General features: G+C 45.9%; 1 protein-coding gene across 1 annotated transcript in view; it reads left to right on the top strand.

Moving 5' to 3' along the window:
• Positions 1-17,811, top strand: part of arid2 (AT-rich interactive domain 2) — a 45,051-nt gene extending 27,240 nt beyond the window's left edge. Inside the window, exons 12-21 of the mRNA XM_085769816.1 lie at positions 1,957-2,035; positions 2,152-2,286; positions 3,996-4,213; positions 7,173-9,628; positions 12,085-12,239; positions 12,329-12,467; positions 12,567-12,649; positions 13,463-13,586; positions 14,560-14,651; positions 16,098-17,811. Coding sequence (XP_085625942.1) covers positions 1,957-2,035; positions 2,152-2,286; positions 3,996-4,213; positions 7,173-9,628; positions 12,085-12,239; positions 12,329-12,467; positions 12,567-12,649; positions 13,463-13,586; positions 14,560-14,651; positions 16,098-16,209 — 3,593 coding nt within the window. The 3' untranslated portion in view covers positions 16,210-17,811. The remainder of the gene's footprint in view (positions 1-1,956; positions 2,036-2,151; positions 2,287-3,995; positions 4,214-7,172; positions 9,629-12,084; positions 12,240-12,328; positions 12,468-12,566; positions 12,650-13,462; positions 13,587-14,559; positions 14,652-16,097) is intronic.
• Positions 17,812-18,402: the final 591 nt, after the last annotated feature.

Here is an 18,402-nt window from a genome sequence, read left to right as displayed (position 1 = left end):
ACAAAATACAATTAAACACACGGAGCAGCAACACAGAATATCACACAAAAGCAGACTTATCATGAAGAGTGTATGGCACAAACATTGACAAGAAAGTTTCTGTAAAGTAAACAGGAAAAACCTGCTTTCAGCCAAGGTGCAACTACCTACTGTACACTTTGACAGGAGCACACATGTAACCTGAAGGTCAAACTGTATCTCTACATACTATATTTTAAAACATGCATGAATCAAACCTTGTTTCCATGGTGTTTCTATCTAAATGAAATGCAGCGGGTATAAACAAGGCAGCACACATCAGTGAATCCACTGAGGCTGCTGTGAATCATGGTATCAACACTGCCATCCACTGTAAGTCGTTAGACACACCAGCCTTTTAACAGTGTCAAGTGAACACATCACCAAGCAGCTTCACCCCAGTCAACCCAGCTGCCGTTTTTCCTGGCTGATCTCAAATCAGCGCAACACTCACAGCAACAACTGCTCTGTTTTGTTCTCCGTCTCTATATTATAGCTTACAACTGATAAACTCACCTGTAGTTTATTGTTTTATGGATCCTCATTAGTTGAGCCCTTCCTGAGAAACAGGATGGTTTATTGTGTATATGTGATATCTGTGTGTGTGTGTGTGTGTGTGTGTGTGTGTGTGTGTGTGTGTGTGTGTGTTGCATTTAAGGGCCAGTCTGGCTGCTCTGTTTTGAACTAGCTGTAGTTTTTTTTTTTTTTTTTGCTGCTGCTGCTGACAAAGTGACAATAGACCAAGGACTGTATCACTGGTAGTTGAACCACATGATGGTCCAGCATGGCTGCACTGTCTCCCACACTAAAGCCCATTCACAGGCCTGTTGTGTTTGACTGGATTTAATATTTTCACCCTTTTTGCTTTTGCAACCGTCGGTAATTCATTTTGACTTTTTACCACCTGGTCTGAAGCAGCTGCATGGCTCAGTAACACACATGCTTCAGTCCTGTATAGGAATGTCACGATTATAGATTTTCTTGGTACGATTGTTGTCAGAGAAATAACCACGGTATTACGATTATCACAATTATTATGCATTTATCAATTTCACAACACTATTAATGTGTAAAATCAAATATAGTCAAAATATAATGACATTGCTCAATATTTACAAAAATATTTTATGTATCTATTAAAATATGACCAATTATTAATCCCCCAGGGGAAGTGTTTAAAATATTCAAGTCATTGATTGTCATCTATACCAAATGTTTAAGTAATTTTTTTTTTTCAATTACAAATGACACTCTAGCATTTAAATTCCCCCTTACCAAATTCAATGTTACATAAATGGACCAGTATCTGTGCAGTTACCTTTACTTTGGTGCACATCTGCCAATATGGCTCCGACATAATCTTTTTTGGAAAGTGGCGGTATTTAGGAATCTTTACGATTAATTTATTGTGGCGTTTAATACCGCGATTAATTGTGAAAACAAGTTATTGTGACATCCCTAGAATTTTAATTTAAATCTTTAGTTTTTTGAAACACAATATCATGTTAAAGTAAAATAAAAACATGAACAAGTTACATCAGAAGCAGCAGCTGAGGGTGAGACCACAAAATAGACTCACACCTGTCGTGTGTTGCAGTGTCTAGGCTCTTGTTGTGTCCTCTACCTGTGAATAAGAAAACAAAACAAATCCCCACATTTCCCACAGCACCTAAAGTGTGTGTGAATGAGCAGCCGACCCCTGGTGGGACATAACCCCCCCCCTCCCCTAAACTTGGAAGTGTCCTCCCAGTGCTGTCTGTGGCCACTAATGCAAACTTATTAGTGTTGTGACATCTAGTGGACGGCCTGGGGAGCACTGCAGAGCTGACACCTATTCAATCAATACACCAGCAGCGTGATCCGTCAACATGGAATCAGTGGCACAGAGGAGCTCACTTAACAAAACTCAAGCATTTCTTTCCCTCTTTGTCTCCGTAGTAACGAGGGTTCCAGTTCAACCCGCTCAACCGCCACCTGGTATCGTTGAACTCGATGGGGAGAAATTCACGCTGCAGTGGTAAGATGAATGAACTCCCAGACATCTCTAGTGGAGATGTCTTTGTGAGAGAGCAGGTTTAGCATTTTCTCTTCTCTTGTTTTTAATAACCTCTGTGTGCTCGGCTTCTCCAACAGGCTAAACGCACACTTTGAGACCAACACCGAGGGCTCGGTGTCTCGATCGGAGATGTACTCTGAGTACCTGGCCACCTGCAGCAAAATGGGACGCAGCAACATCTTGAACTCTACCGGCTTCCTCAAATGTCTGCGGTCAGTTCCCCCCCCTCATCACCCGCACACAGAACAAACCGAAGCTATTTCTCAGTTTGCTCTCCAGCCTTCAACCTCCATCTAACACAACGTAGCTGTGTAGAGTTTCAATAATGACTGATCCTTGAGCAAGACGACAAGTGTTACACCTGTGAAGACCCACTAACACCTGACTGTGGTCCTCAAAGGAAGATGGTCCAATCAATGTTCACACTTAGGTCAAATTGGTCCTAGGAGACATGGGTATTTACCATCTCTGGCTCTGATTGGCCGTGATGTGAACCTGCTACTCATCACCCCCGCTTCCTGCTGTGACCTGCCACCTGCCCAGCACCGGGCCTCTAGATTAGAAACACAGCAGCTACACTGTTTCAAAAACACTACAGATGTGATTTCCCAGCATGCACTGCAGGCAGCTAGCAGCTCAATTTCCCTCTTGTTTATCTGTGTGTGTCTCTCCCATTCCACACCTGAAGGATGGAGTGTACATCCCAGTGATGTTCAGGTCTTCAAGTGTTTATAATAAGGGCTGGGTCTGATTCCATTTGACATTGATTCATTTAGAGAGATTCCAGTTTTAATACTACAGTAGTTTTGCTTGGTTAGAAAAAGATTTTGCTGCAAACTCTCACCAGCTTCATTATGGAAAATATTAATGTTTACATTAAAAATTGACCCAAAATTAATGCATATGTATTCAACATGACCTACTCCAGAAGTAATAATTGAAGGACTGCAATCAATGTGTACATTTCATCAGTGATTGGACACAACAAAATGTAAACTACAGCGTGAGTTCTTTTCTGTGATCTGGTCCGGTTACGCGCCAGACTAACCATCAGGATTTGGCGTATATTAAAAGATCGATCTAAGGATTTTATGCATTGATATCAGATCATTCAAATGAAGATCGATGTGAATCCGGAAAAATCTTGTTTTTCTAAACCATATGAACAGTAGGTGTTAATCGTGTTGAGTTGATACTTATCTCCAGTGGCGCAGTACGTTACATTACACACAACACAACGCCTCGTTACAGTCAGCTGATAGGAGTGTGTAAACATGCGTGTTGCAGTCATAGTTATATGTAATACTGTGGCAGGCAAATAGAATTTAACATCAAATTTTCACTACAGATAGTAACTTACTGTGTTAACGGCTGAAGAAGTCAAGTGTTGTCTTCATATCTGTAAAGACATCAGAGGTCGATCATCGCTGATGTGATGGTCCATCGGCACAACCCTGCTTCCTATAAGAACTAATAAAAAGCCCGATGATGCTCTACCACATTCTACCACATCCTGCACATATTCACAGGTCCCTCACAGGGATCTGTAGTAGGACTCTATAAAATCTGTTTCATTCATTCCCAAATTACGTCAATTATGTACACAAAAATGTACACAAATGAAATAGAAATTTTCCTCCATACCGTTAGAACAAATACTGCATGATGCAATGTAACACTGCACTATGAATACTTCAAGTGACAACAAAATATTAATGCTTATGAGCTTTAAACTGTTTCCAGTAAAATAAATAATATTAGTTAAAAAAAATAATGTCTTGTTTTTCACATGGCTTTTGGACTATAGGTGGTCATTGCATGTCTTATCATTGTACATATTTGAGGAACATTACAAACTGACAACAGATCAGTAAATGTTGCAGCACTCACCAGTCCCCCCCCCTCCTCTCTGTCACCACAGGACTGTGTTCCCTAACCACACGATGCGGCGGCAAGAGGAGCACAAGGCCAACGGCCAGGTGCAGATCTTTCTGGTGGGACTGAGGCGACGGTCGATCCCCCTGCCCATCCAGCTGTACTACCAGCAGCAGCAGCAGCAGAGCAGCCCGGCAGCAGCAGCTCCTCCACCTCCAGCAGCGCGGCATGAAGCACCTGGAGACCCTCAGGCCCCGCCTCCAGGTAGAGCTGATCACTCAAGCCTCTGTTCTTCATCCTCAGCACTGTTAAAAAGTCACACACACACACGGGACTAAAAATAAACGGAAGCTGCATCACGCACCGCACTTTGTTCAGTCACAAGATGCTGACTCCTGGTCTCTGCTGGCTCCGTTTCCAACACTCGACACACGATGCATTTAGTTAATCAGACAGACATGGGCCAAACGTCAGGAGCTGCAGCGCCATGGAAAAGAAAAAGGCATTTGAGGAAAGTGATACTGTGGAGAAGGATGCTGGCAGGCTGACAGAGAGCAGAGCTGGTGCCGCTGAGACCAAGATGGCTGAACTAATTACAAAGGCAAACACATTGAGAAAATGATCAAAGGCGCTCAAGTTAGTTGGAGCTTACTAGAGGAGTTGAAAGGGAAACAGCTAAGCAGTATCACTTATCATGAAAGTGAGCACAGAGGACACTCGGCTGTGTTATGTTGTATGTACTAACTGAGCAGGAGCCAGGCTGTCCACAACTGTGTGTGTTCTGTTGTTTTGGAGAAACTGTGATTTAGACAGTGTTTTTCAAAAACCACATTGATTGTTTGGAACAGAGCAGCAGAGTTGATCATGTGTGACCTGGTTAGGTCTCATGAAGAGGGGGGGGTCTGAATTAAACAGAAAGGACCTCCTTAATTAAGAGTCAGTGGTGCAGGAGGAAATCTTCAGCCTAATTCCATCGGTACAGTGTGTGTGATGTCAATGGCAGCTGCCACATACAGAGAACAAAAAAGAAGCATAATGCTGATTTAAAGGTAAAAAACTAAAATATATAGATGAATACATATATTTATTTATGTAATTATTTATTTGTATTTAAAGCAGATATCATCGGCACGGCCGTTTCGGCTAATGCTGTGTTCAAGGCAGGCTTTTGAAACCGTAAGTTACAGCTTCAAGTCACAACTACGACTTGGTAGCGTTCCAGGTAACCCGTAGCTCGTGTTTTTACTGTCCTGTTGTCTGTGAAAGTTCCCTATAACGGCCACTCGTAACTTCCGACCCGTGAACTCGTACCAGATCGAACTGGTATGACTTCACAGGAAGGAAAAACACAAAGTACGAGTTTCCTTGAACGTACCGTGAGTTAGCAGCCCCCGCCCTTGTCAGGCATCAATTGGTCCTCGTGCTACGTCACCACATTCACGCGCATCCCTTGGCTGCACACACAGCCCTTCATGCCGTTCTCTCCCCTCATTGGATAACACTTGTATCCCACAAGGAAAATTTTCTCCTCGGGTTACAGCAGAGCAGAGTGACGGAGAGACTCGTGTTTAGGCTGAAATACTTCATGTAAGTGATTGCTGACGGAAAATAGGACTATTTAGGACTTATATTAACAAAAACATTCCACTGATATCTGCTTTAAATGTTTTGGTGTAGTCGGGATGTTTCTGGGTGGAGTCGGTGTGTTTTCTCTAGCCAATGACAGAGCGCAGATGAAGTTGGGTGTAACTTTGAAGGCCGAAGTGGAGAAGGGCTCTGTGTGAACAGCAGCCGGGTCGTGGCGGACATAATGAATGAATGGCAAACAGACACTGCATGTCTCCAAAACTTATCAGGCAGGTTTCCAGGATGCCAATAGCCTACTCATTTCAATGTAACAATTACAGATGAGAACCAGTGTCAAAAAGGAAAAAAAAAAAACGATCACGGACTTCATGATCGATTACCATGGCAACGATCGAAGCTTCGATTTTTTGGGGTCATCCCTGTTTTGTTTTGTTTTGTTTTGTTTTGTTTTGTTTTGTTTTGTTTTGTTTTATAAAACACATCTTCTCACTGGTTGCACTGTGGGAAATGCACTGATGCATCAGCCAAGGCACTTTTTGTTGTTGTTGTTTTTTTTCCGGATGGTTTCTATGCCACATTTTGTGCCGTCTCTACTGTTGTGAAACATGCGCACATGCATTGTCCAGTGTCAGTCCGAGTAACGCGTTTACATGCACTTCAGTTGTCCAGTTGTCCAAGTCAGATTTAGGTCATAATTCGTTTTTTTCAGCTGTCATGTAAACATACTGACTGATAAAGTGTCTAATCCACTTGTATTGATAAGCAAAACCAGACTTCATTCACAGCACCTAAACGTAGTCTATTAATAAAATGACACATTGTATTCCATATGGGATGATCCCCTATTATACAGGCTGCATCACTAGTGTAGACTGCTACATGCTGTTGGCTTCTTCTGTTAATCTTCAAGCTCTATTGACACACAACCACCCATTTACATCATCACAATGAACAGGAAGCAGCTTTGGTCGTTCTTACAAGTCACACATTAACTGATGTTTGCGACACCTGCCAAACCTGCGATTAGAAATTGGAACTATAACATCACATCATCCCAGTGTGTTGGTAGCTATTAAGATATACACATGAAAGATTATTTACTTCTGTTGCTCACCCTGAGTATCGCACAAGACATGCAATAGAGGGAAGGTTTTCACTACCTAAAGGGAAAACTACATAAACTCTATGTATGTGAGAGAGAGAGAGAGCAATTGAAAGGTGGAATGCATAACCAGGTTATATTATTCAAGCTAGTTTAAAAAGCTGTTAAAACAGTATTTTGTAATATTTAATGAACTGGGATTGGTTTGTGTATGACAAATCATATAAGAATGATATGAAACACCCTTTTTATTTTTCTTAAAAAATGAAAATTGTGTTTTCTTAATATTTTCCTGTGTGATGTATCTTAGAACTTTGTAGGTGAACGACAAACTGTTTGTAAAAACGGGCTATACAAATAAAATTGCCTTGCCTTGCCTATTGTGCCTATTTCATATTGTGTGAGTGGTGTGTACTGGACCCCAGTGAGAATAGCCATGCCATTGGGCAAGTGCTAATGGGGATCCATAATAAAAGCAAGTCAATAAGCTTCCCATAATTAAACAGTTTTCTGTATGTGTCTGTGTTTGACCAGGCTTACCTCCCGGGCATCCCATTCATGGACCCCAGTTTGTCCGGGCCACTGGCCCCAGCCTCAGCACCGGTGGTGTTGCCCCATCCATGGCCTTGACTGCACAGGAACCTCCCCATGCAAACTACCCGACTGTTTCTCGTCACCCGGTGCCCCCACAGGTGCCTCCGCAGTTACCCAACCCTCTGGCAGCCGTGCAGCAGCAGCCGATCCGACCCGGTCTGGTGGTCCAGATCCCCACGTCGGCGTCAGTCACCCAGAACCACAGCCCCCAGAACGCCACTGCTGCACCCGCGCCCCAGCAGCAGCAGCACTCCCCCATGCTCCCCACTGGGACGCCGGTGACGCTATTCCAGCAGGTACCGCAGGGCCACATCCTCACCGCCAGGGTGCAGGGCGTGTGCCCCCCGATCACACAGCACCCTCCCCTGCCTCAGACCCCTCCCCTGCCCGGACCTCAGGGTGGAGCCCCCCAGGAGTCTCACTGTGTCGCCGTGACATCGGCGCCATCCTCCTCCATCCAAGTGGGAGGCGGCCAGGCGTTGAGCATCACGGGCGTGACGGGCTCGCAGGGCTCGCGCGTCGCGTTTCAGAACATCGCCCCCAAACCAGCGCCAAACCAGTCAGGTGGACCAGCAGCCACGATAGCCCCCCCCAACCAGCAGCCTCAGCCTCAGCAGCAGGCGCAGAGCGTAGTAATAGTCAGCCCCAACCCCCAGCAGAACCCCGCCTACTCCCCCGCCATCCACCAGATCGTTCTCGCCAACCCCTCGGCCCTCTCGGGTGCCCAGACTATCCAGATAGCCGGGCAGCCCGCCGCCGCTTCCAGTCCCTGCCCACCCCCCGCCTCCCACTCCAACACCCAGCTCCAGCCCAATCAAACTGTCAGCCATGCACTGTCCATCAAACGGCACCAACATCAGCAGCAGCATCAGCCGCCGCTCCAAATTATCTCCCAGACCCCCCCACCTCAGCCTACCTCCACCGAGTCCAGCTTGATCAAACAGCTACTGCTTCCAAAGCGAGGGCCTTCTACGCCGGGGGGCAAGCTCATCCTCCCCGCCCCGCAGGTGCCCCCTCCCAACAGCACGATAGCCCCGAGTCCACAGGTCATCTACCAGGCGGGCTACAGCACACAGAACCCCTCTCCTCAGCCTCAGCAGCTCAATGTCCAGCTGGTCCCGGGCCAGCTCCCCGCCACGGGGGCTCCGGCCCTGCAGACGGTGCAGCTTCTGCCGGGTCAGCTCATCTCTACGAGCGGCGCCGGGGCGGCCACCATCATCCAGGGCCCCACGGCGGCCGGTCAGGTCACATTCACCGTGGTGCCCAACACCGGCTTCACCACCTCCGCCGCCGTGGCCGCCGTGAGTCAGGGCGCCGTGGCTCCGGTCGCTCCCCCTCCGCCGTTCTCTACCGGGACGGTGCCCCACCACGCCCCAGCGGCCCCTCCACCACCGCCGCCGCCGCCGCCACCACCACCACCACTGCCAGCTCCCCTCAGAGGAGACAAGATCATTTGTCAAAAGGAGGAGGAGGCTAAGGACGCCACGGGGCTGCACATCCACGAGAGGAAGATCGAGGTGATGGAGAACTCGTCTCTGGCGGAAGGAGACTCCTCCAACGGCAAAACCAGTAACGGCGACGTGGCGGCGGGCGCCAAGCTGCTCAACGGTCGGAAGTGCATGGAGTCTAATCTACCTCCATACCACTCAGGGAACAGCCAGGGGGCGCTCAATGGCCCGGCCACGGAGAGCCACCCTGCTAATGGGAAGCAGGCCCTCTCCCCGGGCCTGAACCCCCCCCTGGAGGGAAACCCCGACCCCAAAAAGACTTTGGTCAACGGAGTGTGTGACTTTGACCGGGGTGACGGTGGTGGCAACTTTAACAAAAACATTCCAAATCACATTGCTTCCAAACAGTACTTGGGAAACGGGGAGGTGGGCCCCTCTGAAAAGAGCCGCAGCTCAGACCCCCCTCTCCCCAGCCCCCCTCCCCCCCAGCAGGACACTGCCAAAGCCCAGCAGGCCGAGCGGCTGGCCAACGGACCCCAGGCAGCAGGCAACAGGCTTCCCTCGGAATTAACTAATGGACCTTTGGGGCCGGGCCACGGCCACGCTGCGCTACGGCAGCAACTGCTCCCCAACTCCTCCCTCCCCCCCACCGTCACTGTTACCTCCCAGAGTCTGGCCGCCTCCCCGGCCAACGGGGTGGCCTCCGAGGCTCGAGGCCTCAAGAGGCCGGCCGAGAGCGAGGAGCGCGGCACGGCGGCGGCGCCCTCGGGGATCCCCAACAAAGTGGGGGTGCGGATCATCACCATCAGCGACCCCAACAACGCCGGCAGCAGCGCCACCATGGTGGCGGTGCCGGCAGGAACTGACCCAAGCACAGTAGCCAAAGTAGCAATAGAGAAAGCCACTCAGCAGAGGAACTGCTCCCCCACAGAGGCAGCTGGCTCTACGGTGAGTTGCCGTGGTGAGGCCTGATGTCAGGTCTGTCACCAAGTATGTGCTGCATGTCTGTCACACGTTCAGCAGAGGGTGGGGATTAGTATTGCCATGTCATATGTGTCTCATTTGTCACTTACTTCCTGGGCTCCCAGTTTCACACACAGCTTGATTTCCACCAGAACACATTATAGCTGCGTTTCCACTGCAGGAGGTCACGGTGAAGAGAGGGGGAATGGAACTTTACAGGACACGTCCTCTCACTTGGCCGTTGTCTCCACTGTAGAGCAGGACACACAGGACTCTTGAGGCGATGTGACCATTGCAACAGTTTCTATCATTGCACAATCGTTTGTTTTTCTCGCTCGTTGTTTTCCATGCAGTATAGATGCTTTCTAATACTGGTCGCATAACCGCGCGTTTGTGTAGTTGTCTGTCCACTGAACATCTTTTACTGACTTATTCCCTTTTTCTGTGGACACTTTTTAAATAACACTGAGTTTTAAAAATGCCGCTCATTTTGGGGTTTCACTCTCATTCTCTTGGTTTCACATTCTGCTTTGAGTATGACCAATCAGCACAGAGTAAACCTCAAGCCCCACCCAGAGGAGAGGGTCCTTCAGGGGGCGGTTCCTGCAGTGGAAACCCTTCAGTCTGCTACACATGCTGGGAGCACTGACAGCAAAACATGTGGTTACTAGTTTGAACAGCTTAATTTCTCTGAGTTTAGATGTGTTGCGTAGCACGCAAATAAAATTAAACATTGATGTTGAAGCTGTAAAGCCTGCCACACATAAAGATCATCTCGCTGGTTTTCCCCTTTAGACTTGGAGAGCAGAAACAGCTCCTGGCTTCATCATTAAAGCATCTCACTCTGTCTTCACATTGACAACCACTCATTCTCCACAGGACACTGTAATACATAAGAGCACACCAGAGCAGCACAGCCCATGTTTATGGGATGTATGCATGTCCTGTGTACCTGCTGGTAGAACTCATCAGCACATCACTCTGGTCAGACACTTCTAATGGTGTTCCTGTGTTTGATTACAAAATAAACAGTCAAGTATTACAAGTCTGGGACGTAATGTGCCTCATTGGCATATAAGCTAAATCACTGTCGGACCACAGGCTCAGTCTTTAAGTGTCACTGTGACAGCTATTGTGTAGTTAGGACGTGTGTGTGAGTGTGAGTGTGAGATGAACAGTGTATTTATTGCAGTGTGAGCAGGATGGGTAGAAACATGTATTAAGCTGAAATAGCTTGTTGAAGCCGTGACTGTGATTGTCACTAGTGAGGCTAGGGATGCTACACAACATGCATGTTCTGACACACTCTATGTGAACCACGTAGCTGATAACACATGTGACAAACAGCATGTGATGTGAATGTGGGAAAGGATCCAGATGTTTCTGTATCGTAATGCAAAGTCTGTTGTGTAACAGAAAGTGAGCTGGAAAGTTTCTACTATCAGTGTGTGAGCTGTTGACAACAATATGAGCAACTCTGCCTCATGGCTGCAAAACAGACTCTTTTAATAAAATCAGATAAATGATCTCAAACCTGTACCGAACACTAGAATATGAAGTTGTGTACTGTATCGTACAGTAACACATTGATATTGGCTTGCATATTAGCATATCTTGGTGTGAGGTGAACAGCACTTTGATTTGGGAAATGTGATATGGGGGAATTTTAGTTGTGTGCAGCAATAGAACTGTAGTCAAGCTTATTTGCGTTTAGTGTGCTAACGGCCTTGCGGGGAAACAAACTGTCTCTGGGGATGAGTCGACATTTTTCACAACTTAAAATCAGCTGCTGGATGTGAAGAGTCTCATTTCCCCTGTAAACCCCCCCACCCCTTCACTTCTGAGAGCCAGGATGCACGCTCAAGGAGCCGCAAAGAACTTCAGTTAAAACAATACACAACCACACTAACAGACGTACTATGGAAGCCCATTTCTACCACTTGATGGGAAAAAAAATGTATAAGAACTCAAAATAATGACATACTAAGTCAGTATCTCATAATTATTATTTCATTATTCTAAGCCAGAATTATGAGATGAATGATGAGATACTGTATCGTAATTTTAACTTATCTCATTATTTTGAGTTAGTATCTCAAAATTTTGAGTTATAATATCTTTTTCTTTTCATCCAATGATGGAAATGGGCTTCCATAACCAGTGTGGTGAGTCTGTGTTTGGAGGTCAAGAAGGTGAGACCAGTTAAGACCATGTGGTTCTCACCGATACCCACCTCCTATAGCAAAGCAACTGAGAGAGCAACTTCTGCCCCCCAGCCGGGCTGCGGTTACAATCTCAGCCGACAGCACCTAGCTCTCACTCTGACTTCCTCATGTGCTCTGGAAACCATCGGAAATAAATGTGGGAAAACACTTCGTACCTCCGTCTCTGAGTAATATGCAGTGTTTATTAACATTTGCCTTTCTGTCTCCCCCCCTCAGCCGACCGTAACCCCGTCCCCGCCCCCCGCGCCCCAGCCTGCCCCAGCGGGAAACCACAACCCTCACCTCCCAGCACAGCAGACCTCGGCAGCGCCGCCGGAGCAGAGCAGGAAAGCGGGGCAGAACTTCAAGTGTCTGTGGCAGTCCTGCAAACGGTGCGTTGGCGCGGCGCCGCCTCTCGTTCATAATGAAACTCGCCGTGGAGATTTTTCTCTTCTCATTTGTTCCCGTTTTTGTTCCTCAGGTGGTTCGAAACGCCGTCGCAGGTGTTCTACCACGCAGCGACGAAGCACGGCGGGAAGGACGCGTACACAGGCCAGTGTCAGTGGGAGGGCTGTGAACCCTTCCCCCGGCAGAGACTGTCCTTCATCACACATCTACAGGTGAGGCCCCCGCCCAACCGTCACCGCAACATTCATTCATCCTACCAGTTTACCACTGCCTTCACTCACCTGTCAAACCTCCACCCTCTGTTTCCCCAGGATAAGCACTGTTCTCGAGAGGCTTTGCTGGCTGGACTCAAATTAGAGGAGCAGGCACAAAGTCCCAATCAGACTTCTTCCCAGTACGTACTCCTCTCTAATTAACCACAGTGCAGCTCTTTTTGATTCATGATTGATGCTTGAAACTGTTCCTCACACCTGCCTCTGCACTTGAAACTAAATGATAATTTCCCTGAAGGTTTTCGAAGTGACTTTCCTGCACATAAGACTTGAATAATGATATTAACGCCTTATTTATGCACCAAACATAAAACATCCAAATGACAATTTAAATGTAAATGAGTCTGATCTCAGGTGGTTCCAGACGTGTGTCAGGATGAGGATGTCAGACTGCATTCTGGCTCATGGTGGGGGCGGGGGGGTCAAAGCTCACAGACAGAGGGAAGGAGGGGTCACGGCCTGGTATAACAGTCAGTGGAAGAATGTTAGAATGTATTCCAAGATAAACAGGCAGCCAGGGAGAGGCTGCAGCATCTGAACAGGACTGTGGGAGGTGGATTGATTTCTGACTGAGACGGGGGCACTGGGAGGTGGGAGGACATCAGAGTATGGCTGAGCTTCACCAGACCTGAAATAAAAGACTTGACCTCGGTTTTATTTCTCTGATGATTAAAAAACAAGACTGCAGAACTTTCACATGCCTTAGTCACAGACTCATGGTTGAGCTTCCCATGATTCATCTGTCTTTTATTGTGGTGACCTCAGCTCTGACTGATGACGCTGTAGTGAGTCGGTGTGGAACACATGTACTTAGGTTAGGTAAAAGGAAATTTCCCTTTTTTAGTAACTCCAGCAACTGAGTTTCAGGTTTACTGTGTTATTGTGGTAGTTATGTTTGAGATAAATGACACTAAATATGTGTGTGTGTTGTAAAGGACTCCGCCAGTGGCTGGCAGCACTCCGGCACCACGAGCACCGAAAGCAATCGTCAATCATCCGAGCGCAGCTCTCATGGCTCTACGAAGAGGCTCTCGAAACCTGGTCTTCAGGGACTTCACTGTGAGTAGGACAGAGCCCCAGGCCACACTTCTACCTCCACTCCCTCAAAACTCACACACACACACACACGTGTCTGTGTGACTTACTAAGCTCTTGGTTGGTTGAGGTGAACATAAGCTGCTCTGAATCTTGTAAATCCCACAGTTTCCTCCAGCTCTGGTTCAGTCACAGGTCAGGACCGGCTGGGAATGTAGCAGGAGACTTCCAGCTTCATTATGTTGGAATCTGCATTAGATAATGGGAAACTTAAATTGGAAACCCCAACAAATGAGAAATGTATTTTCCCACCTTTAACCCTGTATCCACATGTTATATGTTCATGTATCTGAATATAAACATTGAATATTTTCATATGAATTTCTACATCCAATTTAAATAAGATCTCATTTACAGTCCTCACATGATTGACAGATGTCAATCAATATCTGCAACAAGTCCCTCCCCACCAAGGCGTCTTTAAAAACTGCTCATGAGAATAAACAGGCAAATCCATTTCTGTTATTATATCTTTTTCTTTTCATCAAATGATGGAAATGGGCTTCCATAACCAGTGTGGTGAGTCTGTGTTTGGAGGTTAAGAAGGTGAGACCAGTTAAGACCATGTGGTTCTCACCGATACCCACCTCCTATAGCAAAGCAACTGAGAGAGCAACTTCTGCCCCCCAGCCGGGCTGCGGTTACAATCTCAGCCGACAGCACCTAGCTCTCGCTCTGACCTCCTCATGTGTTCTGAAAACCATCGGAAATAAATGTGGGAAAACACACGTAATATGCAGTGTTTCACCTGTTATTTTCTATGTCATTGTACATGATGGATACTAACACTTGTAGGAGAAAAGGGTGTGAAGTTTAAATGACAGCTAGAAAACCATTAGAGAAGTGTTTGTCTTGTTTGTGTTTGCGTGTGTGTGTGTGTCTGTTCAAACCTGCTGAACCAACACTGAACCCTTCAATGTGTCTGTTCCCTGTCCAGGATGAGAAAGAGGGACCAGTGACCAAACACATACGACTAACTGCTGCCTTAACGTTAAAGAACATCGCCAAGCACTCTGACTGTGGTCGCACGTAAGTGTCCTGCTGAGAGGATCGACACATGAAAAACCGTGTTGTTGGGATGTCACCATTACTGGTTTTCACAACCAACTGCTGTATTTAACACCACCATTCATTAATTGTAAAGATTCCTCAATACCGTCAGTTTCCAAAAAAAGATGATGTCGGAACCATACAGGCAACCTGCACGGAACGAAAACAAAGTTAGACAACAACCGCGTGTGTAACTTTGTTTTCGTTCCGTGCGAGTTGCAGAACAGAGACATGTCTGAGTGGTTAAGTTTGGCAGAGGAAACTGATTCCCTCCAAAAAACGTTTTAAGTCAACGACGGCTCGTCAACCTGTAAAACATGCTGCAAAAAGTAGCAGCCCGACACCTGTGGGACCCCCACCCAGCTTTGTAGGCCTGAGTGAAGCTAAATGCACAGTGACCGGGTTAAATTACATTAATGTCAATTTACCCAACGTAATACTGGACTGGTAAGAAATGTTAGTGTCATTTGCAATTACTTGTGTAGTGGTCTGACACAGGTTCAGGCTGTTCAGGCTTCAGCACAACAAGTTAAAGTTGAAAAGTTAAACAGTATACGGATGCAGAAAAAATGAACATGTCTCAAAAACTTTTTTGATGAATAGTTTGGCAGTTTGAGAAACTTTACTTTTACTTTTATTTATTTATTTGAATGGGACAGTGCACATTAATGGACTAAACATGTAGATGTGCCGGATTATAGCAAGATGCTCATTTCCATCCAGAGTCCCATAAACATAATAATGTAGACAACACAAAAAGACAAAAAGGCAACTATGACAATGAAGAACATATTGACAAACACATTCCACAGGTAGGGGGACCATAAGAGTTTTGAAACAGAAAAGTGATCAACCTCACACCGTGTCAGTGTCAGTATGCAATGGCTACAAATGTTTCAAACATTTCCCCTGGGGGATTAACATTTGGTCCTATATCAATAGTACTTCAAATATTTTGTCTATATAATTAGTAAAATAGGTATATTTTGACTGTATTCGATTTCACACATTCATAGTGTTGTGAAATGAATTAATGCATAATAGGGATGGACATTAAGAGTAATTTTCTAACTGAGTAACTTAACCTGATCTTACTCGAGTAACCAATTACTTTAATAAAAATAGAATGACTCATAAATGCGCTCTGTCAGAGTCCTGAATTAACCAGGTAATAATTTGTAACTGATTAGCAGATTGCCAACCCGGTACTGGAGTACCCGGGTAAACGTGCACATCCGTAATGCATAATAATCATGATAATTGTAATGCAGTGATTATTTCTCTGACAATAATCGTACCAAGAGAATCTGTAATGGTGACATCCCTACTTTGTTCATCTGATTGTGAACTGTTAGTGTGATGAGTAATGAGTTAGTTGTGTTACAGTATTGGTCTGACTCAGCTGTGTGTCTGCTTTTGTCTCAGGTTGGTAAAGAGGCATGAGACGCACCTCTCTGTTCTCGCGCTAAGTAACATGGAGGTCTCCACCACGCTCGCCAAATGCCTTTATGAACTGACGCGCTCGCTCCAGGCTTAACGCCAAAAGGACAACCTCTACAAACCCCCCCCTCACTCACGGCCCCCACCCCGCCTCCCATCCCTCTCCTGGAGGGGAGAGGAAGAAGCCACCAGTGATCCGTAGCGGGTCCACGGAGGGGGGACGGACGGAGGAGCAGAGGGCGGGAAACCACCGCAACGGAGGCCCTCCTTCCGCCGCGCCTGCCACTCCCCCGACTCTCTCATCCCTCACCTCCTTCCTTGCCAACCTGTGTTCCAAAATGCCCCCACCCCCCTCCATCTACACACACACTCTTCTCACACACACAAAAAAAAACTGCCATGGGGTCTTCCACCAGCTGCCCACCAGGGGGAGCTCTTTACGACTGCTTCCCCGAGGGACTCCACCGACGAAACCCCAAACACGAGCACATTTAGTTTCAGTTCTTTTGTTATTTTTATTTCTCTGTTCGTCCCATGAACTGACGTGTGCGTCGGAGCGGGCGGCCGTCGACTGAAGAGTACGGGGGGGGGGAGGGGGCTCCCAGAAGCAGCCCCGCAGGGGTCGGGTGGAGGGTGGGGTGGGGGGGGGACTCAGCTGGCAACTGGCGCAGAGAATTTTTTTTTTTTTTTTCTTTAGAAACTTGGTAGCTTGGTTTTCTTACTTGAGTCAATATATTTTCACTTATTTATTATTGAAATGAATACCATTACAATTAATGAAAAAGAATCTTGTAAATATGTTGTGAATATATATAAAGAAGATCCTCTTTCATGCCGATGCAGCCACTGGAGAACTTGCTCTGTGGAGTAATAGAAGCATTACTTTGGTAGGATTGAATAAAGTAGTATGTTTTTTTTTGTTTTGTTTGTTTTTTTTTTCTTTTTGGCTTTTTTATGATCCCTGGTCACTTGTATCTAATGTGATTCTATACTCAGCAGTGGATGAATGTACTTAAAAACCTGTAAATAATTCTGCAAAGGTACTGATGCTGTAAAGCTTAGGGAGGGGAAAACAGTTTTTTGTGGAACTGTGACATTTTTTGTATTATAATACCTTGTAGAACTCATTTTGCTGGCTGAAAGAGTATGGAATAATATATCTCATGTCATTTTGTAGAAGAAAAAAAAAATATTGAAGGTATTCTCTCTCCTTCCTCTTCCCTCACACACCCTCCCCTCAACACGCACACACACAAGTAACATATATCCACTGTAAGCGTTTTGTCATTGTACGGGCACAGTGCGCGTACCAAAATTCTTTTGTATTTGTAAATTGGTTTAAATACATGGAGTTTTTATACAGGTTTTCTCCTGTGTTCTTTGCTTTACGTGCAGGTATGATATTTTCTTCACTACTTTTTTCTATCTTAATATAGTGTGGAGTTTTATTGTACTATTTTTTCATTCTTAATACCATGCCACATTCCGGCTCACGTCCTCAGACTGTCCTCTCTACCGTGTGTTGTGTAACATTTATGACTGCCTGTCGTATTAGCATCTGACCGGGGCGACCCAACCATCCTCATTTCTGCGGTGTCAGTAGGATGTGTGACTATACATAGACCTAACAGTCTGTTAGAGATTGGCTTTATTTACTTTGGTGACTGTTTATAGTTTTTAAATAAAACACTGAACATTTTGCTTTGGTTCTACGCTTGTTTCTTTTTTTATTTCTCTCATGTCCCTGACACTCTGCACCTTTTAACACCTAATCAAAACCCCTATGTGTCTGACATAACATACATAGGACTTGACTGAAGTAAATGAACATGCTGAGCCACTTGTGGTGTGATTGAGAGCCCACAGCATGTAGTAACAAGAGAACACAGTGGAGAACTGAGACAAATTAGACCACAAACCTGTCTAAGGTTTTTACTTTCAGATGGTTTACCACTGAAAGTGTTAGAAGCTTATTGCTGAAACGCATTTCATACATTAAAAACAACTTTATTTCAATTTGATTTATTCATTCTATTGAAACTTTTTCTGATGTAGAGTTATTCTCTACCTGTCTAGCCTGTCATCTGTTCAACAGGTCAGAGTCTGGATCACACATACAACACTCACACTCTGTCCTTGTGTTGCTTATGGATGGAATTCACAGTGAAAATAAATGACTCCTCTTTGTGCTGACTGGAAATGATACAGAAACAGTTAAAACATAACTCCAGAGAAATAGACAAATAACCAATAGCTAGTAGTACCCTACTGGAGAATCAGACAACAACAC

The sequence above is a fragment of the Trachurus japonicus genome, chromosome 23 (assembly GCF_045865225.1).
Source record: "Trachurus japonicus isolate A0001 chromosome 23, Traja_1.0".
Lineage (NCBI taxonomy): Eukaryota > Metazoa > Chordata > Actinopteri > Carangiformes > Carangidae > Trachurus > Trachurus japonicus.
This window is presented reverse-complemented; position numbering and strand designations above follow the sequence as displayed.